The sequence below is a fragment of the Osmerus eperlanus genome, chromosome 15 (genome assembly GCF_963692335.1).
Source record: "Osmerus eperlanus chromosome 15, fOsmEpe2.1, whole genome shotgun sequence".
NCBI lineage: Eukaryota > Metazoa > Chordata > Actinopteri > Osmeriformes > Osmeridae > Osmerus > Osmerus eperlanus.
Window position 1 is genome coordinate 7,719,858 of NC_085032.1, and position 27,467 is coordinate 7,747,324.

The window sequence follows — 27,467 nt, forward strand, 5'->3', positions numbered from 1 at the left end:
AGGTTCCTGGCATCTACTAGAGCTGGAATATAAATTGAATAACTTGTAAACATGGCATCATCTTTATGTATTCTCTGTCTCTGTAGTCATCTGTTGGAGGTAGCGAGGAACATTGGGGATCATTTTATTTAGACTAACATTGAAAGAAGCGAAAGATATATGAGGTGAAGATGTTCATAGGCTAGACAAGGATCACACATGAGAATAGGCGAAAGTCATAAAATATATTTATTCACTTCCAAAATAGCATAACAGCAAGACGTGGCCCTATTGCTTGGCACAAGGCTTTCAAAGTCAAATTAATTCAATCAAATACAATCATTCTTTTTTGAGTGCCATCGTTGTTTTCTTCAGGTTAAAAACGAGACCCACTCGAACTTTAGGTGTCACAATGGTGTGGTCCCAACATTACAGGTGACCTTTCATGATTCCGAATCTGGCCAGTGGGACTTGTCGTCCATCTAGAATGACTGAGCTCATCAGCAGGCAGGACGGTTTCTTGGTTATGTGGGGTGTCGAGTCTTTTCCACCGCCACTGGCCAACGCCTTGAAGGCGACTACGTTTGAAGCATCACAACACAATTCATAAAGGGGTTATTACACAATACAATATATCTTAAAAGGGTCATCCCCTTTCATTGTCCCAATGGAAAACACAACCAACACTAAGGAGCATTCAGTTACAAAACATATTTTAGGAAATTATTGAAAACATCTTTTTTTTGTTTTTTTTTGCAGAAGCTGTCAAGAGATAAAAAAGATTTTTTTTAAACTAAGAGTCAACAAACGAAACAAAGAATTAAAGATTGAGCTGTAAAAACACTGGAAATATAGCCACTGTCATGGTAGACTCTATGTGTATTGTCTGAATGCTGTTTGAGACCATGCTTTTATTTTGGAAATCAATAAGCAGGTCAATGCCTATAGGCATGTGTGTGGTGTATATATGCATGAGATTGTGCGAGTATGTCTCTCTCTCTCTGTGTGTGTGTGTGTGTGTGTGTGTGTGTGTGTGTGTGTGTGTGTGTGTGTGTGTGTGTGTGTGTGTGTGTGTGTGTGTGTGTGTGGGAGTGCCAGGAGGGATTTTCTAGTTCAATCGGGTGTGATGAATGTGACTGCAGTGTTTCATTAAGCTGCCTTGATCCAAAGCAGGCAGTCAGTCAGAGATTACAGACAGGCTGGCAGGATGAGAGTGTGTGTGAGCATGTGCTCGTGATTGCTTGTGCATGTATGTGTGTGTGGCTGCATTTGTATGTATGTCTGCATTATAGTGTGTGTGTGATTGTGTGTGTGTCCCTTGCTCTGTGTCTTGCCCCTCTCACAGATGGTGAAGCAGTTACCTCCGCCCCAGGCCTGGCAAAGCCAGCCAGCACTGTCTGTCTCTTCAGCTTCCAATCCCGTCCATGACAGTGCTACATCCCTGTCATTTACAGCCTCTTCGCAAGCTTTGTTTGTGTATAATGCTGACACATTTCCTAACTATCAGGAACTACAGAGCCATGGAGATGTCTCTAAAACATTGGCACCACATGCAAAATCCCGGTAAATCTGTCACAAAGACGCTGCCGAGTGCCTGTCTTGTGAAATAGCTACGTCAGGACTCGGCTGGTCCACCATGGCACAGTAAGACACAACTCTGGTCGGTGCTTCATCTTCCAGAGAGGCAGCCCAGCTCTGCAGGAATGGGCGGCAGGGATCTGGTGTTTTGGAGGCGGCTTCGTGTGCTCTGCAGCTCCCTGCAGGGGGAGGCACTCCTGTGTGTCTCACTAAGCAGGGGGGAGGAGGTTGGGGGGGGGGGAGGGGGGGAGGTGGCCCGTAGAGGATGGGGGGAAGGGAGGGATTTATTTGAAGGACGCACGCACGGCGCGGCCCTTGAGGGGCTGAGGGGGGCGGTAGTTGTCCACCATGCAGCAGGCCGCCTCTCCTTCCGCCGAGAAGAGCAGGCTACGGAATTTGCCCATCTGTCAAGAGGAGAGGAGAGAGTTCAGGTTAGGTCTCAAGATACCTGCTGTCGCTGTCACTCACTTGTGTCTGCTGTCAGACTGCCTGGACATAGCAATACATATACAAATAAAATCAAGCAAAGGAATTAAATGGCTATTCAAATGGTGGATTCAGATTCCCGCTTTTAAGCGTAGTTTTGCTGATGCTCCAACTGGAATAGGAGAAAGAGGTCAGGCCCGTGGCACAGAGTCAATGACCCATTTTGAGGTTTGTCATTAACTTTGGGTTATGAATAAGTCTGAGGTCACTGGATTCGAACTCCAACCAGACACCAAACATACCAAACATACCAAAAAAACACATCAATGAGTACTACTTAAAACTGCACACACCAACATTTTCCTACGAGCAGTTACATCGTTTTAGGCAACTCATATAATAACACACTGGACAAAGTGTAGGATTTGTGAGGCTGAACCATTAATGCTGTTTACAGTCTGTGAATGATATGATTATCTGGTTTCTCGGGCTGGTGCAGTACCATGTCTAAAGGTTATGTACACAACTCCATGTTTACCCTTGAGACAGTCTCTGCATGGCAGGAAATAAACATCTGACCAGTCAGTGTTAATTTTCACATGGTCACACGAGAGTTGGGCCACGAGGACAGTAGAGGGGACGCTGCCCAGACCAGAGTCAACAGCTCGCTAAACTGGAACGGTTCTTATTTGATAGACCTTGTGAAAGCAAACCCCTCACAGAACTGTGGCTCTGGATCTTGAATATGATATACAGGTACGTACATCAACTGTGTGATGAAACAGCAAGATCCATACGACTATGTCGTCTGGGATTCACTGCTCAACACACATTATTGTGTAATGGGTTGGAGGTACATTGGAAACAGTTCACTGACTGGAACTAAACCTGAACCTGTTTCCCACCTACGTAGGCGTGAGGCAAGATACAGTCTACGCTACAGTCTGAAACCTGACTGATTACGTTATCTGGCGCCTCCATAGAGATTAGGTTATTTCAGACAGGGAGCGTGAAATGTTTAGATCAAGAGAGTCATACCTGGGCGGGGCTGACGCTGATTGGCTCCTTACAGACGATCCAGGTAACGCTCTCCAGCAGAGGGGGTGTGGTCAAGGAGCCGTCATAGGTCCAATAGTCTAGTGAGCCAGGGAGCAGGGTTGTGGGGTCAAAGTTGGCGAAGGCGGTCTGTTTGCCCTGTAAGTATTGATGGAGACAAGAGGAGCAGATCAATGACTCGACTGGATTAGCAATTGATTGAATCAGTGACTCCATCTTAGTTTAATCAGTGAATAAATGAATCAATGAAAGAATACAAAAGAGCGTTCTGTAAATCCAGATAAATTTACCTTGGCCTGGATGGCATCAAATGCATCCAGAACTTTCTGAAGCTGGGCATTCTCATCTCCAACCTGGAAATAAAATCAGGCACACACCATCCGGTAAATAACGATTCATTGAAGGGAATATGTGTTTTAGAACACCACAGGTTCATCTACCATCTAAAACCATCTAAAACAATTACTGTGAGTTTTGAAAGAATTAACAATATTGTTGTGTTCCTGTCAAATTTGACAGATTTACAAATGTTCCCTCTGAAAAACATAGTAGTTTAGTAATTTAATCTGAATGGCATGAGGTTCCATGACTTTGTCCACATAGGGTATCTGAACACACAAAATAAATGTTTTATGATTTTCACAAAATCTTGGGTGTTTTATTTTTCAATTGTACACCTGTGGTGTTCCTGGTCAAAAATGACCACAAATAGATATAAAAAATGTGTTATGTTCACAAGAACTTGAGTTGATTAAAATACCTAACATAACATTAGGTGATAAAATATTATTATGGATTTTTTTGTTGTTGTCATTTTTGACTGGGAACACAAGGAGGTCCATGTAATAACCATCTTAATGTTGATGGTTATATACTGATGTTTCCAAGAGAACATGGCGGTGTCCATCGCTGCTCACCTTTAGGAAGACACCTACAACAGCCAGGCCATCAGGCTTGCTAGCAGCATCACCAAAGCTGGGATACTTGGTGTTCCAGTGCACTAGATGGAGCTGGGAGAAACAAACAAAAGCTGTCTGTAACCAGATTCTAATCAAAAGTTTGGCCCTTTTCTCTCAAAAGCTCTGTGACGTCTTTTCTGATCACTGTTCTGCTAGCGTGGTGTCCTTTTGTACAGGGTTACAGGCATATTGGGCTTGGTTTCACGCCTGGGAGATTCTATTCAGTGACTGATGATGGAATGAACAGCGAAGCTGGAGTTGGACCAACTTAATAAAATTGAAATTCAACTTACTCTCTCTGCATAGCTACCCAGTGGAAATCGGGAGCATATTCAACGACAAGCATTCAATGAGGTGTGCAGATGGTGTAAGAACAATCAAACAGCTCAACATGTTTTCTATGAGGGAGTGCGTCTGAATGCTGAGTGCTGTAGAACAGGCAGGTGTGTACCTCTGATGCGTACTTGGTCCCAGACACTGTGTGCTCGGAGCCTCTGTCGTCGGACGCACCCCAGTGGAAGTGGAACTGCTTCAGCCTGTAGGTGCCTGAGATGGGCCCCTCAGTCAGAGCTGGGGAAGGAAACGTTATGCAACATCGTTAGATGAGATGTTATTGTTGCGCTGTGTCTGGTTGAAATACAGACCGGTCCTTAGCACTGACCACTGGGATACTGTGAGAACTGCACACTTGTGGGTCTTGATTATCTGCTGTAGTTACTATATGCACTTTTTCAATGTCCTTTTGGATAAATGTTATTGGCTAAATAAATAAAGTGTAAAATCCAGTAACCAAACTGCTAAAACTTTTGCTGCACAACACTGCAAGCCAAACTAGGCAAGCCAGATCATAGTGCAGTGTCCAAGTCTACTTGCAATGGTACTTTAACAGACTGGAACTGCTGGTGTTGCTCAGTTTTTTCCTCACAGATTTGAAAAGTGCTCATGCTAATACAAAACGAGTTTGCAAGGCAAATGCATTCCAAGAATGGACACGTCATCATTTCACTGTGATGGTTCTGTCTCCCAAACGTTCAAGTACACATGTACACATGCAGACACATACACACACACACACACACACACACACACACACATACAATCATCACCACATGGACAGTCTTCCTTTTTTGTTTCCTGTTACGTAATTCCAGAAAGTGGACCAAAGTCTAGAATAACGTAATGATGTGGTTTCAACCTCCTTCATTAAGACAGGTCAGCATCTATTTACAGTGTACAGCAGTAAGTAGTCCTTAATCTAGTTTCCATCTCACCTAACAATAATAAGTGGTTCCTGAAACAGGACATTTGCTTTTTCACAACAGTTGTGTCTATTTGATCAGAAGATCAAGAACCTACAGGATTAGATAGTGAGAATGATGCACTGTGTTTAGGGATAAGCCTATACCACTATGGAATGACTGAGTTTCAAAAGCCCCAAATTACTTCAAACACAAAGTCAATTCTAAATGCATAAATTATTATACAATACGTATAGCAGGCAAGTACTAGACATACACCCATTTTACATTATAAAATCATTATCAGGAATTTACTGTAGCACATTGTGCAGAAATATATTTAATTAAGATGAAAACTCAGCGTCCAGTTTACAATATAGAATAGTTTCATAACTGTAGCGATTTGTATTGCCACTGTATTCTTAATACATTGATACAATAAAATAAATGCATTTATGTCGAATTTGAGAATAAGTTCAATGACACTAATCAATACAAATGATTTAAATTTGAAGTAGGAGTCAGGTGGATGAGCGGTTAGGGAATCAGGCTGGTAATCTGAAGGTTGCCAGTTCGATTACCGGCCGTGACAAATGACGTTGTGTCCTTGGGCAAGGCACTTCACCCTACTTTCCTGTACTTACTGTAAGTCGCTCTGGATAAGAGCGTCTGCTAAATTACTAAATGTAAGTCACGACAAATGAGTTGAAGAACGTGTGTTGCATTTGGTGACCTAACACATTCCTATGTCTTCATTAATGTTTAACAAAGACCTGCTTTGTTAGCTGTGACATTCGGTTTCTGTGCTTTTGATAAGGAATTAAACAGTTAAGAGTGACTGACACTACTAGTTTGTCCACTTGCAAATTGCAATCGTGGCTTTTAAATGGACTGATTTAATACCCATCTACATATTTAGTTACGTTGATAAATGTGCCAATATGTTGTAATAAATGCATTCATTCATTTGCTTTAATCACACGCACGACAAGCCAAAGAATATGACACCTGCACACAGTGAGGCATTAAGATGGATACTAACTTGAGCTGTCGTTGTCATCGGCGAAGGTCACTTGGAATGAATGTCCGTTGTTGAGAATGTCAATAGAGGTGGAAGGGTCGTACTTCAATTTGAGCGGCTTCAGGGCAGCATCATATTTTGCTTCACCAGGTAGGATGTCTATGGGAGACTGGCGGGGTCCGTTGGCAATAGGGAAGTTATCAGCCCATTTGTCGGGTCCTTCAACGACAGTTTCATTGTAATTACGGATAATGTCAAAATGAATTGCATAATATGTGCATCTTATATAGGTTTGCCCAACAATAACAAAAAACATCAACTGCTTAAATTACCCGTGGTGAGGTGTTAAAATGCATTGTAATAATAATAAGTCAAAGAAGGACTATGGAAATAATTGCCAAATATGATTCATAAATGCATGATCCTTGTATTTCCATTCATTCATTCACCAACATTTGTCATTAACAGGTTCCTTTTTCAATGTAATGACAAGAACAGAGCATAAAATGCCTCACCGTTGCTCGGTGCGTATCCCCATGCGTGAGACATTGTACAATTTGGGTGCAATCAGCCAGTGCCTTCCACTTGACAACTGTCAGAGCTTATATAGGGTCTCCGTGGATGGTATGTCTTTTTAGCTGGTGGGTTTGGCCACATGATGTCCGCGCAATACAAATGAGAAGCAGGAGGAGTTACGCACGATGGATCGGCGAGGAGTCCAGTCATATTCTCTCTCTCTCTCTCTCTCTCTCTCTCTCTCTCTCTCTCTCTCTCTCTCTCTCTCTCTCTCTCTCTCTCTCTCTCTCTCTCTCTCTATCTCTCTCTCTCTCTCTCTCTCTCTCTCTCTCTCTCTCTCTCTCTCTCTCTCTCTCTCTCTCTCTCTCTCGAACACACACACTTTCTCTGCGTGTATGTTTGTGCATGCGCGTGCTTGCACTCTGAAGGTGTGAGTGGGTTGGCAGGCTATAGCGTCCCTAATCTTTTAGAGCTTGCAACGGATATGCGGGGATATTGAATAGCCTACCTGTTCCATGCACGTGCAAAAACTATTTTATGTTGAGCCCGCATGTAAGGATTGTTCAGATTGGGAATGTTATACAAATATACTCAAGAGTGTGACCTTTCAACCTTTCAATGTTTAAATCAAGAATGATTTCATATTTTTCTCTATATTTTGGTAGGCTAAATTTTAGCCGTTTGGTTAGGTAGAGGTGTAGAGGTGAACACATTTGGCCATGTTTAACCTAGACGCATGTTACATGCTGTCAGTCATTATGATCCAGGTCAAAGTAGGCTATGTAAAATATGGAGACATAACACTTGATGCCTTGTTTAGGCCTAATTTGTAGGCAATTAGATAGGCTATGCAGAAAGAACATTAATCGGCTAGAGCCATAGACTTAGTACCAGAAAACGGCCAAGGTTTAGCAGTCATAAACTAACTAATCTCCGTTAACCCGAAAAGCAACGAGAGCAATTTATGCGCTACACAAGAACTTTGCCTTGCGAAAAAAAACAGCTCTGTGAATCAATCATTGAGTGCGGCACAGAAAGCGGATTGATATGTGTATGCTGCCCCCCGATGGTCAACTGTGAGAAAGAAACGCAAGAGGGTATATATTTTTATTTTTGCACATTGTATGCTTCTGTTGTTTGTTGATTTGGCCATTGATTTGCCCTAAAAATAAATGTAGGCCTATGCCAAAATATTTATTGTAAAAAAAAATGGTCGTCTAGGCCTTTCCGTAACCTTGAACTTATTTAACACTAGCCTACTCTATAAACAAAACAAGCAACATAACATGTGGAATAGAACATGTTGAAGACACTCGTCTTGTAAGTATAAATAATATCCAATCGCTTAATATTCAAAAGTAAAGTACAAAAACATGAATGCTTTGCACTATCATTGGCTTTGCGTTGAGGTCGCACAGAAAATACGTCACAAGGACGCACCCAGTAGGTTTGTTTTCATACACGTGTGAAGAGTTTGTCAGTCCCTGAAAGGTTTGAGTTTTCATTGCTTCAATTCCCTTCATGATTTGTGTAAATTGATTTCTGTCTATTCTCATGCCTGCCAATACTGTTTTCAGATGAAGACAGGGGGATAATTTTAGCTGACTGTTTGACTCGCCATACACAAATAAGGTCCTAACTGTAACGAAATGTAGGCAGGCTAGCTAGCTAGATACGAAGTGTCCTGACCGCTTTCCTGGAAATCGTTAGTCATGTAAATGGAGAAGGGATTGAGAATTTGTGAGCTGTTCTATCAAACCGCGGCATGATTATCTGTCTCGTTCTCAGGTAGTCATGGCCAAGAATAAACAAAAAGGTAAAAAAACGAAGAATGTCTTCCAGGTGGCAAACAAACAGACGAAACACAAGAACAAAGCAAAACCTGTCACCACTACCCTTAAACATGTAAGTTCTTATAAGAACAGGTTATAACCTGCTACAATGAATTGTATTACTCTCTACAGCACAACTGGCTTGTTATCTTCGGGTCATTCTGACCCATCAGTCATTGTGACCCACCGTCGTATTGCGACAAATTTACCGCATACAAAAACAAAGTGAAGAAATTATTTTTATTTGTTTTTGTATTGGGTAAAATTGGGTAAACACAACGATGGTTCGTTATGAACCTTTGGGTCATGTGACCCGAAGGCAGCACAAGCGTTAAGCGACATTGAAAGACTGACTTTCCAGTGTGCTGTTGGGATTTCAACTTCTCTAACATTCTATCCATAGATCAATGCTGTGAAAAATGAAAAGGTGGAGAGCCTCAATCAGATATTCACAGAGGTACAGAGGGATGTCAAAAGTGTATCAAAATGTACTGCCAAGGTGCCCACAAAGCCAACACAGGTAAAGGTTGAGATTGTCACCATCATCCGTAGACAATTACCGACCCCTGTCTCTCTCTCTTGTATTCTGATTCTCTGTCTTGGTTTCTGGTCAGGTGGTCCGGAAGGCTCCACGGGAATCTGTAAATGTGGACGGTGCCACTCAACTGTTCTCTCAGCTGTAGAAAATGGAGGAATGTCACTAACACAGACTGCTGGAGCTCATCATTGTTTCCTGGATGTTGTCATTGCAACCTTGAGCGAACTTGTCAGTTTGACTTATTTTAGTCTTGTATGTTGTGCAGATACAGACTTTATAAGTAGATCTGGTCATGAATATGGGGTCTGCACTTGTTTTATAAGATTTGAATGAGTTAGGATGAGGATTCCATATCGTTTTAAATGCAGTGCTTGGGGGCGGGGGGATAAAGGTGTAGAAATGTATAAGATATGTAATCACATTTTGTCTGGATGTTAAAAAAGTATTTCCAAAAGGCTAATAATTTATTGAATAGAATGCCCAATAATGACAGTTATTTAATTCATTAGTTTTTACATGCTAAATGCTGTATTGTGCTTATCTCAGTAAACTTGCCAGTAAATGCCAGTGTGTTGCTGGTAGAGACAGTTTTATTTATTCTGTGACATGGCCAATTACAATTTTAGCATTCATCTCCTCGGCTAGCTGGCTACCAATGAAGTTGTCAGCATGCTAGACACATCCCTTTTCAGCCAGTTGACATTAGAGGTCACAGGTGTACTGATGTTCTGCTGATTGCCTGTCTCCGTGGCAACCACAGAGCAAGATGGTCGATAGGTCTGCAGATCTGTCAAGGTATGATTGGTAAAAAGGCCCACAGTCCGTTTCCGAAAGGTCTAATAACTGAATCCATACAGACACAAACGATTTTGAATGACGGGATGTAGAAATAATGTTGACGGGGGTGCGGGCATTTAATTGAACTGTTTCATGTTTGGTGTGCAGAGTGATTGGACCCAGCAGGGTGACTGTGACAGATGCTCTGCGGAGGTGTCAGCCCAGGAGCAGGTACATCATATTGGGATCCAGATGGTGCTGCCACAACAGTCAGCAGGCCCCACCATACCCTGGGGAGACAGAACGCATCAACACATAAGTGGGGGTTGTGTTCCTGAATGCTGAGAGTGCGAGTGTGGCTCGCAAACAGTACTGTTGTCGTGACAGTTGAAAATCCGAAATGCTAACCGGTGATTTTGAAGGTATGGCTGTGCATGGACACAGTCCCAAAGGTTACTCTGATTAGTTTGTGAATTGTGTCTGTAAGGTTACTGCCTATTTACAGGTGAGGACACGGCTCTGTTCTGTGGCTGCCATTAGGTGTCATTCTTAGTGCAGTGTTTGAACTATATACTAATAACTAATACTGCCTCCTATTCATGTTGGTGTCATATTAACGTTGTATAAAAGTTTCAAGCAAAAACTTCTGAGAAGTTTTTGCTCATTGTTGCTGAGGTAATAACCCCGGAATGTAACTAATTGAAAATGCAAATTCTGTTTATCAGGTCTATGTTTCATAATGAAAAGCAAACAGCATGTCATTTTCATCCTTGGCATGGATGGATCATTATAAATAGTTTTCTTAAAGTACGTCGAGAATTCTAGACCTTTGATATAATTAGATTAATCAAGCAAAAGTGAATATGGCAGTAGTTAATTGAATGCAATCAGACCTGTCATGTTAAAGGAGTCTAATGAGAAGCAATGTCTATGATGTCCACAAGATGGTACTGTAAGGTGCCCTTATATGGGGAAATTCATTCAAGTGGTTAAATAAAAATATTCTCTAGATACTCCTTTTTAACTGCGATCGTGTGTAGGCATTTTAATTGGTCAGCAGCACCCTATTCATGCGTGTGTTTGAGAGAGATGGCATGCACACCCAGGAGTGAAAACACATTGGCAGTATGTCCTTCGCTCAGCACAGCTGGGGTTTTCACTTTGACAGGCAGAGACTAAATATAATACAGTTGCCTGCCCGGCTTTGACAGGAATGGAGAGTTTGTGTTCTAGCTGTCTCAATGTACCTTTTAGAGGTGATGTGTTCCTTTTATTAAATCGCAGGTGTTCCTATGTGCAAGTAGCATAACAATCTCCTCCCGTACAGCTCGATGACCAAAATCATTTTGTGAAATAATTCGGTGGGAAAGTTACCCTTGGTATAATCCCCTGTAATACAATTGTCCCTAACTCTAATCACCAGGACAATACAAACCTGTCTCATTCACTTGAACAATAACTGTGACAACTCATTCCATAAAATAAAATAAATGCATTTCTAAACAGAATCAACATGAGCACAAATCGATTGCCTATTTTAGAGTCCAGCTAACAAAAGACAAAAGCTAGAGTTGGATCAAACCAAAAATCCAAACAAACCAGCAGTATGTGCAGCTCTGTTTTCTGTCTACAAAAACCTACCCGAGCGTCACGCAAGCTGTTTGGCACAAAGAGAAAGAGTTTTACACTTGAGAAGATACAGAACCTAGCATCGTTTTCTTTGTCAATAGAATCCAAGTCACGTTGCTTATATGCTGCTGGTTGAGTCACACCTTCAGATTGTGTGGCGCTTGAGAAACAGAGGGAGAATGGTTGATGAGGGCGACTTTAAAGAGGTGTGTATGGATGTTAGTGAAGTGGAAAGAATAGCACTTCATGGTACAGCTGTTGGAAATGTGCACCAAGTATGTCTGCTCACAGCACACATCCCATACCCCATGTAAGAACAAAACCATAAGATACATCCAAATTCTCTGGATGCATTATACCACAAGTCCCTGTCCATCACAGAGGGATTGACTAAGCGAGGTTAGGACCAAAGCTAGTTACCAAAGGTTTCTGATTTATTTTTCGATATTAAGATTTAGAACCATTTCGGATGTTCGTTATAGACCTCTAAGAAACAGTCGAGAGGAGCAAGAACTTGAAACTTTCCATGTAAATGACTTTAGAATTCTGTCTGTGGAGGGCCTGTCTGAGACTCCAGGGGAGCTGTGTCTTTACTGTCTTCTGGATGGAGGTGGGCCTGGGGGCAAGTCTTCTAACGATCACGGACCGTTCTGGAGCACATCTACAAGGGGGTGGGGTGGGGTGGGTGAGGGGTAGTCCTTACCCCCAGGCAAGGAGGAGAGATGATGATAAGAACACGGCTCACTTCAGCCAGAGGAAGTTAGATGGCCAGAGAAGAGAGGAGAGGAAATAGATTTCAAAAGAAGAGCACAGGTTCAGAGAGGAGGATCAAAGACAACATTGGAGGTTCTAAGAGAATAAAAAATAAGGAAAGGGAGGAGAGAATGCAAGATTCCGTTTTTTGTTTTTTCTTCAGCGAAGGAGCGGAAGACGGAAAAAAAACACAATACCACGCAAACAAATACGTGAGGACTGGTTTGACATGCCAGCTAAAGTCATTTCGAGGTTCAATTTTCCACCAACTCCTAGACATATCTAGAGGGCCACTGAATAATCATGTACAAAAGCAATCGTAGCCAGGTGCTCAACCCACTGTTGAGTTTGTGAATTAAGACATCGACCATCTGTATCGGTTTGTCCAGAGATGTTTTGCACAACGTACAGCCTTATCAAGGTATCGAAATCCACATTATGGATTCCTTCCACCTCTCCATAGTTCACAGACAACACTTGGCATTCAGAGCAGTCAGCCTCGCCTACACCCTGCAGGAGGAAGAGAGGGGGATTTCAAACAGGTGAGCACACCCAAGGATATGAAACCAGAGTTGCTATCGACTCCCTCCACTGCGGATACCCGTCTGCAGGCTAACCAGTCCAAGGCGGAGCCACAACTGACTAACAAGTGGAACTGTGTCAAAGCTCCATTCTCTTGCAAAGTACCGTGAGTGCCCCCTCCCCTCACACACACACACACACACACACACACACACACACACACACACACACACACACACACACACACACAGGGAAGTCAACAGTTTAAAGTGATATATAATATGTAGTGTTGCCTACCAGAGGTACTAAAGAGATTACACAGATCTTGCATACTTCTACTATAAGATCTTGGGTAAAGTGATTATACTGCATGTTTAAATGTATCAACTGGATAATTAGAGAACCTTCTGGCATGGTTTAACCTTTTATCTAAGCAAATCAAGTTACCTGTTACCTTTACCTGGTAGTGTGAGGGTAGGGTCACTATGGTTCGTTTATTTCTGTTGGTCTTACCACATTTACATTTAGTCATTTAACAGACGCTCTTATCCAGAGCGACTTACAGTAAGTACAGGGACATTCCCCCCGAGGCAAGTAGGGTGAAGTGCCTTGCCCAAGGACACAACGTCATTTGACATGGCCGGGAATCGAACTGGCAACCTTCTGATTACTAGCCCGCTTCCCTAACCGCTCAGCCACCTGACTCCCGGTCACTTCCAGTCACATTTACATGTGACTGGAAGAGCCAAAGCTCTGGAGACTTCTGTGAGATGCACTTTGTGAGAGGCAAAACACTTGATGTTCCTTGCCTAATCTGTCCTGGTGGTAAAAACTGAAAGTTAGCAATCTCACGGTCTGTGTGTGATTTATCGGTGGGTTCTCAGTAAATATCATAATATAGTCTATACAGTTTGTTGGAACAGTTTTGTTTTAAAGAGGTTAGGGTGGATTCCAACCGTTGATAATCAACGTTACCGTTCCTGAGACAAATTGATGTTACTGTGATGAAGATAATCCTAAAAAACATCTGCTTAAACAACCACCACAGTCATTCAAGAGGATGACAGCACATTATTGATTGTGGCATTAAGGAAAACCTATCTAATCGAGCTGGCAGTCTTCTTCTTACTCCCCTGGTTGTTTTCAGAACATCTCCCTCGTGCACCTTCTGATTAGACGCGCCCCTGATCGCGCACCCAGCTGTTAGGTTTGAAATTGGGGGGGGGGCAGAATTTGGGGCAGTCAGGTGGCTGAGCAGTTAGGGAGTCGGGCTAGTAATCTGAAGGTTACCGGTTCGATTCCCGGCTCTGCCAAATGACGTTGTGTCCTTGGGCAAGGCACTTCACCCTACTTGCCTCGGGGGAATGTCCCTGTACTTACTGTAAGTCGCTCTGGATAAGAGCGTCTGCTAAATGACTAAATGTAAATGTAAATTATGCATAGAGATGAAATTCAAATCTAGCAGGCCCTTTGAATAATTCATGATTTATGAACGCATTGTGCTGCTATTAATGTTGTAATTAGAATTCTTATAACTCCATTCAAGATCGATCCCTGTTACCTTTTGGATATCTTTATTGTTTTAATTACACTTGCTTGGCAGCTAATCATGTAGGCCTACAGACATACATACTGTATCTGGGAAGTTTTGCAGTATAGGTCGCCTCCTGTTATAGCTAACCTTTTGAAAGGTTACAACCTTTCCTTTGACATTTTAGAAATGGCCCGTTTGCTTCACCCCACACGTCATCAGAAGGTGATACAACTCATATTTCTTAACTTCTTAAACCTACAGAAGAGGGTGAAATGTTTGGTTTGTTGTTATAACTTCTTGGTTTCCAAAGCCTCGGGTAGTTAAAAGAAAAACATATATTCCCATGTAAACACACATACTGTAAAAGCCAGAAGGACATTTTTCAATCATAACCATTTCAGATTGTACAATATTGTTCTTCAGGAGCTTCACTCCAGCTACAGTCGAGAGTGAAAGAGTGATGAATGGAAGGGTGTTTAGCAGTTGTCCGTAACATAAAGTCAGTCTACTGGAAATCAATGCCATAAATGCAGGTGCTACACTTGCCCTCTACTGCCTTCCCTATGCTTTTTTTTCCCAACCGTGGATGACCTTGTACAATATTGTCATAATATGTGAATTACACTGTCTAGGCTACATCTGTCAGATTTTAGGTTAAAAGTAGGCAACATATTAATATAAAAAAATATAAATAATGTTGATATTTTTTTCCTTCAAAACTAAGCTTGACGCTCTAAATAACCACCTATCCAAATTCAATTTCATGCTTCTCTAACTGAGAAATTAATCAAATATAAATGCACACAACCAAACTAGGGGAAAATCAACACTTTAATATTGTACTCTTTTAAAATCTTTCCACTATAAGTGATTCAACCAACTATAAGCGCCTTAAAACGTCTCCAGATAAACGTAACAAGTGTTTTAAATTGAGTCTTTGTCAAGATTTTACAGACTGCCTGACATTCGTAGCAGCAGTGTACTGCCAGAGAATCTCGGAACCTTGGAATCCACAGGACATCGTGGAGTATACCGACCGTGGCAGCCTAATCAAAAAGACTGGCGCCCCCACCCCCACCAAGTCACAGTAGGGGGGGGGGGGGGCGGTTGGGGTTCAGAGCTACCGACTTCCTCACAATACCACCTTGCCTGCTTTAAACACGAGTCTTCGTGAATTTTATAAAGATGCTTCAGATTGAGATGAATGGAATAGCCTTGACTGTCAGTATCTTCCCACGTCCAATCCGACACACTGTAAAACGGTCAACCAATGAGGAGACCAACCAGAGATCATGTCTGTAGTTCGGAAAAACAAAACAAACAAATAAATCGTTAAGAAAGTCTATTAAAACAGTAGGGAGGATAAATGGCTGCATCTCATTATAAGCATCGGCCCCTTGGTAGTGTGTGACCCCTGACAAGCAACTCACATCACTGGCGGTTCAGTCAGACCAACTTCTACTCGCAGGGAATCAATCAACAGTGAGATATAGGCAGCCGTCAGGAAGGGGACAGATTTTGGCATGCAATGCTCTCGCTTGATAGACAAAGAGAAAGAGATCAATAGGCAATTTGGTTGTGGAAAGGCAAACTGGATCCCAGAAAATGCATTTTCTTCTTCTCTTCTGCTTCACTGTGAGAGCTCAGGGAAGTATGATGAACATTGATGACCACTGCCGTAAAGGGGAACATCATTCACTGGCCGGGCACTTGGCCATTATAGATGAGACATTTTGAGCCTGCTCTTTCTCTCTCTCTGTCTTGGTTGATGTGAAATCTATAGCTTTTTCATCTTAGAACTGAGTTCGGAATGGGGTTCCTCGTGTTCCTCCAGAACATGCTCTGAGAGGATGCATCAACACTCACACTTTTTAAACATGAAAAATATACAGCTCCAATGTTTTGTTTTTTTGGTGAACGTTCTGGTAAATGATGTGAATTGTGGATGCTGGCACACCTCCTAAAAGACCACTGAACCCCCCGCCTCCTCTCCCCCTTCTCCCTGAATTCATAACTATAATGAGATTAATTCTAATCTCCCATATGTTGTCAGTCTCCGATTGAGATGCATATTAGCCTACCTCGATAATGAGTCGGTCCTCATAGAGTTAACAACTGGTGATAGTTCATGGACAGGGTTATCTGTGTAACACTGCTGGGCTCTGCCCTCAGTCTGGCACGCCAGATTATTGTCCTCATTCAGTGTCCAGATCGATCTGAACACCTAGACTGATGTGTTCAATTACACATCCAAGATCTTCGAGAAGAAACATGCCCTCTTTTCTAAAAGGAGATAATTCATGTCCTGGTATAGCAGTGCTCACCTCAGAGTGACAGCATGTCTTGCCTTTCTGTAAATCTTTCCCAGTCGGTCTCTCCTTAACACTCCACCTCTCCTCTCCTCTCTCCCCTCTCCCCTCCTCTCCCCTCCTCTCTCCCCTCTCCTCTTTGCGCCTCTCTGCTCTCTTCTCTCCTGGTCCCCTCTTCTGTAATTTCCTCTCCTTTCATCACTCTTTCTCTCTCTTTGATGTTAAATGTTCTTCTTTCTAGCATCACATCCTCCTGCGATATATGGACAATTACTTGACTGAGGATGTTGGAGAGTGCTGTCACTCCTAAGTGCTTCCAAGGTCAAGCTATAGATGTAACAGATAACCTTTTCCCTCACTTAGTGTCATTGATTCAGTATACTTAGTGCAAAGTACACAGATGGAGATGTCATTAAACATGGCTCCAATTTATTCTCTCCATGAATTTATTTTGGATTAATGAGTCAGTCCCTGTATTGATTGACAGAATTTTTTTTTTCTTTTGACTATGTCCTCCAACTTTACTTTACTCAGACTGTATTACCCTGATTACTTCCTTTCACATAGGTCACAGGAATACAGCTGTACCACAAGCCCATTCTCTCCAAGCTCTGTCAGGATAAACATCTAATCACCTTTCCATCCAACCTCCTTCACCCCCCCCCCCCCATCCCATTACCCATTACCCTGATGTTATTCATCACAGTGGCATATTTGATATTTTACATTATCTGCTGATGGATATTCCTGCGCTATCTTGATGACTTTCGCAGTGACTCATCCCTAAGGCGAGGATAGTTCACTTCAGCCATTCAGTCAATGGAATTTTCTGTGGTTCTCCATTTGCTTGAAAATAACCCTGAATCTAAAGTAATGTTGTTATGTTCAATGTGATATTCAAATTGATCAATCTGTTTCTATTATTTCTGCTATGTGTGATGCTTCAAATCTGTGGGAATACCATTGATACAGTTAAGAGTATAGTAATTTTATAACTAAAATTAGTATTTTGATACTCGAGGCAAGACATTAAATAGTAATGATATAGTATCTACTTGTCTAGTATATATCTTACTGTGGTAAATAATCTCTATTTACTGATTTACAACATCAGTCACTAATATATCAATAACTAAGCCATAAATAACTGTAACCTACAATCCATACTGCTACTGTAACTTCAAATGTAACTTCCTGTCATTACAATTTGTCACTCTAATGTTCTCAAATATTCAGATTATGACATTCTGCCCTTGACAGATAGGAAATAAGGTCACTTTATTCTACTATGCTGCCTGACTCACAACATTGCTAACACACACACAGTCATTTAAATATTTTTCAAATCAGACCATGGAAATATGCACATCATGCACCCCTGAGCTAATATAATATAAATGTTAATGAAGATTTGTGCAGTCAGTTGGGTAGATGAACATTTGCAATATTGCAAATCCTCAACAACTTTCTGGGGATATGAAATTGGATATTGGCATAAAAATAGTTTCCTTCGAAGTTGAATGTTTTCCTAAAAGTTGGCATGTCTGGAAAGATAAATATAATTGATGAATTAGATGAATGATAATTACTTAGGGAAAATGGAGAATGAGAAATGTTATCACTCAATTGCCTGCTTGCATTTCACTGTGTTGGTTGGCGTTCCTCTAAACCACCCCCCCCCCCCCCCCACCCCTAGCCCAGTAAACCATACATTTGTCATTAAGAATCATTCTAATGTGATCAACATGTGGTAAATACGTATGCAAGCACAAACAAACGTGACTCGGCTGATAAGCCCCCCCAAAAAACAGCATCATTGATTATCTCAATTATTTAGACGATGGCAAACAAGCTGACATTTATGGATTCAATCAGCCGTCTTATTTTAATTGGTTTCAGTGATTTTAATGAGTTACGGCTTGACCGGTTTGACTGATTGAGAGATTACTAAAGGGCACCTGTTCTGCAGTCTCTTACTCACTGAGCCCATCGCTTACAACAGAAATAGACATGTTTAACAGTGAGTATTTTATCATCTACATTAAACAATAAACCTGGGCAATTCAAAGGTCTTTTATCCAGCTGTAAACGAACACCCCTCCATGAGAAGGCATTACAGAGGGTGAATAGTTTAATATAGGTTAACTTAAAACAGCTGGGGGCTGTCAAGCCAAGTATTGGTGTACAGATGTAATACAAATGACTAATTATCTATGACATTGAAGTTGGCCCTCGTCAACCTTGGAACATTACCTTTTACTGTTGATAAATGGAGTCTTAAATTAGCCACCTGCTGCTACTTCCTCACCTTTACAGAGCTCTTCATCGAGGGGGTTGACGGCACCTTTCAAGGACAGTCGCCTTCATTCACAGGAGAATCTTTCCCAGATTGGACTGTGCTATGTACCAATACAAGCGCGTTTGATTTGGTTCCATCTCAGTGTCACTCAAGTCTTTCAGCTGTATCCTGTACGTTGAGTTCAACTGTCACAAGTAGAATAGTGAGCTGGGTAAACACTTTTTGAAAACAGGGTTTTCTCCATTTTAAAACTAGTCAATGGAAGAAAGAAACCCAAACCCTAACCTTGAGATTATGACTCTTGGCTGCTGCTAGAAATTGTAATCAAACCAGGCCAACCTAATATCCTGCAACACAATCACTGCTTCTTCTAATGTACATCTATATTCCCAAAATTGATTCCTTGTTTACTATTGTGAGGCTCAATGACATTTGGTTATATTTATTTTCAATGGCCACAGTAAATGACAACATGACTTCAAGACAGTCTTTCAATTAATATTTATTTGCAAAACAAAGAATTTAATTCAAACTAGCGATGGCTTAATTACATAACACAAATAAGCATTTTATTGACTGAAAAGATTTTACAAATGTAACTGTACATTACATTGTTGTATTTTGTTCTATGCAATGGGGCCTACAGCCATACAAGTTGCAAACATACACTGTACATAGAATGAACATACAGAAACAACAAACATGCATTTAATAAAAAATATTTGTTTTTACAAAAATGTACATTTCTATACAACATTTTTTTTCCTATTGCACATCTTTCATCCTGCTTAATCTCCCCATCCTCTTAATAAACAATTAGTTCATTTTTTTTCTTTAGAGCACGCAAGGTCAATTGCAACATTGTCAAGTATCATATCACTGCAGAGGTCCTCTTCACCTGTACAACACTTTCTCTATTCTAGTAAATATGCATGTGACAAAACTGAGATCACATGTCTTCGGTTGCAAGGGATATTTACATGGTGCAACAACACATTGATAAAATAAAGTTAGTTTGATTGATTGTTTTTCTTGCATTTACTTTACAATGTGATGAGGCTTGCAACAAACCTTTTACATTAAAACACATTTATGTTTTTGTAACATAAAGGTTGGCTTTGAGTCAGATTCCAACCTGCACTGCAGTGACTGCACTTTGAACAGACCTCTAGAAAAAGGCAACCTCTCTCAATATTGGTCAGTTTATTGATTTGGCAAATACAAAACACCCGTTTAATTACTTTATTACAACTATAGCTATTTAAAATGTCTGTCTTTACTGTGTACTGCAGTGCAGATTTGGCAGTCGTGATTGCAACAGTTTCTTGAGAAATGGGACTTTACTTCTTAAACAGGCCGACAGCAGAAAGGACCACAATACTGCAAAATGATGTGGCAATGCAAAAATATGTTAATTGTCAACATTGGATATTTATTTTTTGAGTGACTTCTTGTTGAAATAGATGACATGGAATTACCAATCAACAATCCAGTCTAATAACACCTAAAAGCAGAACATACTATACATTTTTTGGCTACTGCGGGATGAAAAACAGTGACATAGCTTCACGTCACAAGTCATGACATAATTAGCCTACCGGGAGCAATTGCGTTAAACATTCAATTAGGAATAATGATTCAATTTGCAATAACGGGTGACAGAGCATTAGGAGTTTCAACCTTGCCACTATCTGTTCATATTGAAAAGTTTCTGAATCCTCAGCTTAGTTGGTGCAGAGCAACAACAAAAAAGAGGAAGTCGAAGAAATGCATCTCCTTAAAGGAAAGGTCAAGTCAGTGTGAAGTGGGCAGCGCTTCTTTGAGAATGTTGCATGCTGGGATGCACAGCCTGCACAGAGACGAGTGTGGAGAGACACAGGGCTCTGCTCCCTGGCATGGTGCCCATGCAGTATTTGGCAGGGAACCAAAGGGGGACTCGTTCTGCATTATACATTTGGCAGGAGCTTGAAATACTTGATAGAACACCTCCCTCAGGGTGAGCATGCGATAAATGGATAAGCTGCTAAAGTTATGCTAACAGCTATACTGTAGCTTATGCATGAGTACAAGCCCCAAACAGCCAAGAGATTTTTCTCAGATTTTGAAAAATCACTGTGTTCATCAAGCTGAGATGTCAGAATAATTAGGGTGTCAATTGTGCTAGATTCATGATTCTGTACAGAACGCGAGTTACAGACAAAACATTAGGTAAACAGCATATACTAAACAAACACATTTTAAAAAGATAATGGTAACTGTTATAAACACTGAGAATAATTTCACCACTTAAAACGGAATAAAACCTTCAAATCAATATTCAGTCTGTGCTACGTTTGCGCACAATGCAAACGTAAAATCAGTTTGGCTGTTAAAAAGGGACTGGCAACATTTGTCATGGTTGGTTGGGTTCACTGGGCATCTGAATACATGTCATCTTTGACACAGAAAGAGGAATAGGATGATCTGCTTTCCATTCCAAAATAGATGTTTTCCCCTCAATTCTATGTTGATCCAGGGTGGTTGTAAAAGGTTGAGAGGAAGCGGTTCCTCATCCTGAAAAGATATTCATGAATTTTTACAGTTTCAGAAAAAAACTAGAAATGGGTGTACTGTATCACTTTCTCTACCGCCATTTCTACTATTCATGGTTCTGCTAATCTGAAGATTTTACACAGTTAAATGTTTACCCAGTGTGAAATCTCCTGAGAAATATTTGGGAGCTGGGAGGGAGTCCAAACACTTGAATGTGTTCACACTTATCTCCTGAAGCTTTAGAACTGTGAATTCCCATTTCTACATGTGCCGATAAAAACCACATGGGATTGCCAGGTTTCTAAAATGCATGCCATGTAAGGTTCTGCAGCTCATGGCTGGGCTGGCGGTAAGTGGCAAAACATATGGAAAGAAAACAGGAAATCACAGTGGAACATATGGCTGCTTTATATGTGGATGAGAAGGGTAGAACTGAGACACCAGATCCATGGACAAGCAAAAGGAGGAGGAGGGTGGGAGAGAGAGATGGGGAGAGAGAGAGAGATGGGGAGAGAGAGAGATGGGGAGAGAGAGAAATAGAAAGAGAGAAAGAGACAGGGGCGTGGGGGGGCACCAGGATATGATGGGTTGTACTATATGAGAACATTTTGTCCTGCCCTTTAAAAGCTCATAAAGCCTCCAACACAGGGGGCCCCACACATTTAATGACCAAACAGCACTAATACAAACAGTGGAAATCATGTCTGGGCTTTCCTTTGCTTCCAAGAGGGCTTCTGTGTTAATGTTGCATCATCAGGACCTAAATCATAAATACCCAGAAGTGGCCCCAGCTATCCCCAGGCCTACTGATGATGTCTTTGGATCATTACACCCCCCCCCCCTCCCCCCCAGCCTGATGTGGGAGAACCAAGGCAACACAGCCTTGCCATGGCCACTTCCACACAATTTAATTAGATGGATGTTGTTTATAGGCAGTTCTGGGCCATTGGAGCACTATTACTGTTCCCTCTTTCAAAACCTGCATTATCTGCCCTTCACTGGAGCTACCCTTAAAGTCACAGAGCTTATGAGTCAGGGTATGAGTCATTCATGCTGGGCGGCAGTGAAGAAGCAGTCCATTGGGTCTGGCATTAAAGTACGCCAAGAACCGTCTGGAAAAAACCTTCTAATCACAGAGGCTGACCAAGCAATCATGTGTGATCAGTGAGCTTGTACAGTGTAATCAGTAAGCTTCTAAACAACTCTTACCTGTTCTCAGTTGTCAATATCTGATACGTGGTTCTCTATCTGAAAAAAAGAACAAAAAACAACAAAATGAAGTCGGAAAACAAGCTGAACAAAAAAGCTCCTCCCAGGGAGTTTCAAAGTGGTCAAAGAAAGTCGAGAGGCTGGAGATTCTGCCATTTTGCAGAAGTGTTCCCTGGCATGAATTATCACTGTCTGATCAATATGACCTTCATCAGGGAAACAAATAAATCTCCCCACACTTCCCTTCCTCCAAATAATCTCCTCCATAAGTGAAGAGGACAAGACTTAGATCTTGAGCGTCAGGCTTCCCCCCCTGCCGTTTCATGGGTTGTAAATATGATATAATAAGGAATCCGTGGTTGCAGGGAACCATAGACGAACCCAGAAAAAGAAAGATTAAATATTTTGATGTATTAATGCATAGCTATATCTATGTATTTATTCTATTGCATGTTTAACAGAATGTTACTGTTTTCCCATGGATTTTGGATTTCTAAATTGTATTTTTATTACTTGCATTATCTTTTATAGTTGTTCTGGTGTGCATTAGTTTGTAAATCCATTTTTAAACATCCTACGTTTTTGTCGCTTTTAAAGCATTTTGAATTGCGTTTGATTTGATTAAAAGGTGATACACACATATATATATATATATATATATATATACACAAGACAAAAGATAAAATCCTTTGATCTAACTTCTTGATCTTGAAATACAGTGTAGCGCAAATTGTATTCAAAAAGAATTGAGCAGCGTGTTGATAAAAGAGGCAGTGGATGACACCACACACTACCTAATCCAAGAGGAAGTGACTTTGCAAAACACAGTTACACCATCCCCTTGACATCTTCATTTCCATATTCATACCAGTTCAGGCAGACCTCCAACTCTCCCCTGTGTGTTCACAGCTCTCTGTTTTAATTAGAGTGTTACAGTCTCTGTGTGTGTGTGTGTGTGTGTGTGCATGCTAAGGCCTGCCTCTGCCTTCAGTTGAACCAGGGCCGACAGAAAGAAAGCTGAGCCGGCCTCACTATTCACTCATGTGGAACCCAACACTCAGGTTGGAAACCATGAATAATTCTGTAAAACCATTGCAAGGGCACGACAGTGTGTCCACTTGAGATTTCCCATACTGCCTCTCTATCATCCAGCATCCCCCCCCTCCTAGAGCCCCCCTCCCACTGCCCCCCTCCCAGAGCGCCCCTCCCTGTACCAGATGGTGGCCGCCTTCGTCATCGTAGTCATCCTCGCCCCCGTCGGTCATCTCTCCCGCTTCTACCTCCAGCGCCCCGTCGCCTGCCTCCTCGCCTGAGTTCTCGGCTGCCTCGGACACAGACTCCTCGTTCAGGGAGTCACAGTTGTCCTCGTACTTCCTCTGAGTCTCTGGACAGCAAAAGGAGAAAGAGCGAGCGTGCGAGAGCGAGAAAGAGGGAAAGAAAGAGAAAGAATATGGTGAAAAGGTGACACAGAGACTTTGACGGAAAGACAATTACTCAGGTAATTACTACTGTGTATTCATACTGACCTCTACAGCCTAGAGAGGAGCAACCTTTAAGATCAGAACCTCATCCCTCCCTCCCTCCCTCCCTCCCGTGTCCTCTAGTCTAGGACATCTATAAAGGCCTCTCATACTGTGCCAGAGCTGTGTTGACACCCGCCTCTGTGTTATGACAGAGAGCTCAGGTCCCTTATCTCCCTCTCTGTCAAGAAGACTGATAGTGTGTGTGCCCTCTTAATTTCCATCCCCCTGGCAGTAGTAGGGTTTTTTTACAGGTCCCCCACCACCACCGCCGCCACCATCACCACCACCACCATCACCACCACCCCCACCACCAGTGCTCCATCTATGTTCTCACCAGTCTCAGCCCTCTGCTGCTTCTCTATCTTCTCCAGGCGGCCCAGGAGAGAGTCAATCTTCATCTTAATCTGAGTCAGCTCCCGTTTGATAGTCTGGAGCTGATCCGACTTCACTGCTGAGACAAAACACACAAACGCACACACAGGCTTTCAGTAAATCGTTTTATAGGCAACTACGTTTTGGTCCATTTTCCCCATGCTGATTCAACATGTAAGTTGTGAAATGAGCTTCACAATTCCTGTTGATAAGCAGCTCAATCACAGATCTAGACCCATCATCGGATATGTTCCAATTGTCTCAACAACCTATCATTATATCAACCAAAATTGAATATTTTTTTGGTGCAATATTTTTCCCTGGTGCACATCTTGAGTTCTCAATCAAACGTGACCTTTCTGGGATTAATCTGTACAGTAGATTGGATCACGGCTCACATCCACCATGCAGTTTAATTCACGCTCACTACCTGTGACAGAACCTCCATCTATCCAATACCTCCATCCAACGTGCTTATCTTTTCGATTGCCTTTTTAATGAGGCCCTAGAGTATGAGAAGAGGACACAAATCTATTGGCATTTCTTACATTGTAACACTGACATCATAGAAGAGAACTAGTTTCATTTTGGACTAAATCAAAACATTTCCCTGGCAAGCGCATCATCTATGGACTGTGTAAAATGGTTTTGACTTCTTGAATCTTTCTAGCTCGCCAAGCTGCTTTCATTATTAGTCATGAGAAAGCCTAAAATGCAACAGAAAGACTTGACCTTGATCAGTATTAGTAGCTGGTCAGTATTCTGATCAGCTAAACATAACAAGCACATAAATATGACAGACGTCAAGACGAATTCAAGCTCATCTCTGAGGGTATACCCCAAGTAGTTAGAGCTGAGCTGGTTATGGAGATTTTACTCCTAAATATAAGACAAATCTGTCCCCCTAACCTTAAATGCATGAATGTCATCAACTGAAAGCACAAAATGTGAGGAAAAAAAAGGTAAAAGCGTGAAATCATATTTGACACCAATCAAATCCGATCAGTTTTGCAATCAGGATACAATTTGGGACTGTAAAAGCCTTCCCTAGTCCACAACACAGCTTTCCCTTCAGAATCAGAAAGCTTAGCTCCAAAACACATACTGTATAAAATCAGGTGCGCTGACAGGATAAGCTATTAAAAGCACACAACTGTGTATACGTGTGTGGTTTCCAATTTCACAGCAAGCAGTTATGTCCAGGTGTTGTGTGAGTGTGTGTGTGTGTGTGTGTGTGTGTGTGTGTGTGTGTGTGTGTGTGTGTGTGTATGGGAATTTCTCAAATGAGCCTGCTGTAGTGTTCTGGAGTTTATAGACTCTAAACGCTGAAGAGTAGCACAGAAATTACCTTTTAACAGGATGAGAAAATGGGAAATGGATCTGATGTGGTGTCCTTCTCTAAGCGTGGTCTGGTTCCAATGGTGTTTCATGTGGAATACACACTCAATGCTGATTCATACACACACACACACACAATCTGTTTTATCCTCTGGGTAATGTCGTCATCGCCTGTTTGATTATCAGAAAGTGTGGAGCAGTTTGTAATTCATCAGTAGCTTCAGGAGCTGGTTCTTTGTGTTATAAGCCATAAAAAAATAAATAAAAAAAGAGTTCCAGACATACACAGTCTAATCCGACATTTCATCAACTGAGCATCTATTGAGAGCTTGGATTAAAGGAGAGAGAAAAAAAGTATTCTTATAGTTGTTTGGAGGGAATTGAGGGCAAATGGATTAATCTAATTTGGGGATTTCATGATGACCACAAAACAAGAATGTTCTCTGAAATACTAAAGGTCTTTGAATCGCAGAGATGGAGATTAAACTTGACAATGAGAATTGAGGCAGCTGGGTCTGAAGTTATTTCAGACTGACTGGCATCAAAAAGAGGCAATCACTAGCATTGCCCTAAGATCGCAGGGGAAGAATCTTAAATAAGTACCAACTGACAGCCTTGATTGACTCAAAATGGGTTTAATAATCGTAAAACACTCATTCAGAAACCTTTTTCTTGATCCAGTCATTCTTTGAGACAACGCCGAGTGAATATATGTTTGACATGCTCAGTCTGTTTATTGGACTCTGGAATAGAGGAAAAAAGATGGTCGATATAAATGTGAGCGCATTCATCAGTTGGCTCATGTCACACGTTGAGATCTTTAATGCTGTTCTGCATCACAAGTATGGCGAAACCACGCAAACCCAGAGGATAGCTAACCTTAATACGCAATCAATCAATGCCAATACAAGTCATTTCTCACAACATTGTCTTGCTTTCACAGACTGTAGCAGAGGAGATTTGTCTCTAGTCTGAGGTGGAAAATCTATAAACTAAAAATAAAGATGAGGAAAACACTTTTTTTTTCCCTTCTTGATTTTGCCTTTATTTTTTTACTCTCTGCGTCCGTGAGACCTGTGTTGCAGGCCCCCTGACAGAAACCACCAAGCTGTTCTCCCAGATAAGGCTGGACTGAACCGACAACAATAAACGAGACAGACCGCACACTGGCTTCAATTATACAGGCCACGGTTAAAGACGGCAGCTTAGGAAAACAGAACTAGACAGGCGACTCCGTGGGGACCACCCAAACCCTCCCTCCTACATGACGCTAATTACATTTAGTACACGCCGTTGTCATTCATCTGCCGATCAAACACTTCAGCAGTAGGCTAGGCTGCTCGGCTTGGTCCTTAGCAACAGGAACAACGGTGCTCCCATCGTGAAAGGAGGGCATTCAAATATGTTTCACCACTGGCATGTCCGGTATTGTCTGCTGATGTGGAAACTGCCAATTAGCATGGCTTTTATAGCAGTGTCGAGCCATGGCGCGGCTAAATTGCAGAGGGAAAATGTTGTCACTTGGAG

At 41.7% G+C, this 27,467-nt stretch overlaps 3 protein-coding genes across 11 annotated transcripts in view; 1 reads left to right on the forward strand and 2 right to left on the reverse strand.

Moving 5' to 3' along the window:
• Positions 1–210: 210 nt before the first annotated feature.
• On the reverse strand, positions 211–6,911 carry LOC134034692 (carbonic anhydrase 1). Its single transcript, XM_062479207.1, has 7 exons — positions 6,773–6,911; positions 6,279–6,476; positions 4,450–4,568; positions 3,957–4,049; positions 3,330–3,392; positions 3,022–3,177; positions 211–1,961 (listed from the first exon to the last, which is right to left on the reverse strand). Exons 1-7 carry the CDS (start codon positions 6,804–6,806, stop codon positions 1,842–1,844), a joined length of 783 nt encoding a protein of 260 aa, XP_062335191.1. The 5' UTR covers positions 6,807–6,911; the 3' UTR covers positions 211–1,841.
• A 1,277-nt stretch (positions 6,912–8,188) lies between these two features.
• Positions 8,189–9,749, forward strand: rbis (ribosomal biogenesis factor). 2 transcript variants are annotated; one of them, XM_062480256.1, is made up of 4 exons: positions 8,189–8,264; positions 8,565–8,678; positions 9,009–9,125; positions 9,220–9,746. In XM_062480256.1, the coding sequence occupies exons 2-4, from the start codon at positions 8,568–8,570 to the stop codon at positions 9,286–9,288; spliced, it is 297 nt and encodes a 98-aa protein (XP_062336240.1). In that variant the 5' UTR covers positions 8,189–8,264; positions 8,565–8,567; the 3' UTR covers positions 9,289–9,746. The 2 variants fall into 2 exon arrangements, with proteins under 2 accessions (XP_062336240.1, XP_062336242.1); XM_062480258.1 differs by having other exon boundaries at positions 8,203–8,264; positions 8,562–8,678; positions 9,220–9,749.
• A 9,703-nt stretch (positions 9,750–19,452) lies between these two features.
• Positions 19,453–27,467, reverse strand: part of LOC134035072 (RNA-binding Raly-like protein) — a 52,206-nt gene continuing 44,191 nt past the window's right edge. For 5 of the 8 annotated variants that reach the window (XM_062479878.1, XM_062479876.1, XM_062479874.1 and 2 more), the window contains 4 exons: positions 24,565–24,681; positions 23,922–24,091; positions 22,708–22,746; positions 19,453–21,519 (listed from right to left, as the gene is read on the reverse strand). In XM_062479878.1, the coding sequence (XP_062335862.1) occupies positions 22,714–22,746; positions 23,922–24,091; positions 24,565–24,681 (320 nt within the window). In that variant the 3' untranslated portion in view covers positions 19,453–21,519; positions 22,708–22,713. The remainder of the gene's footprint in view (positions 21,520–22,707; positions 22,747–23,921; positions 24,092–24,564; positions 24,682–27,467) is intronic. The other 3 variants (XM_062479879.1, XM_062479877.1, XM_062479882.1) reach the window with 1 other exon arrangement.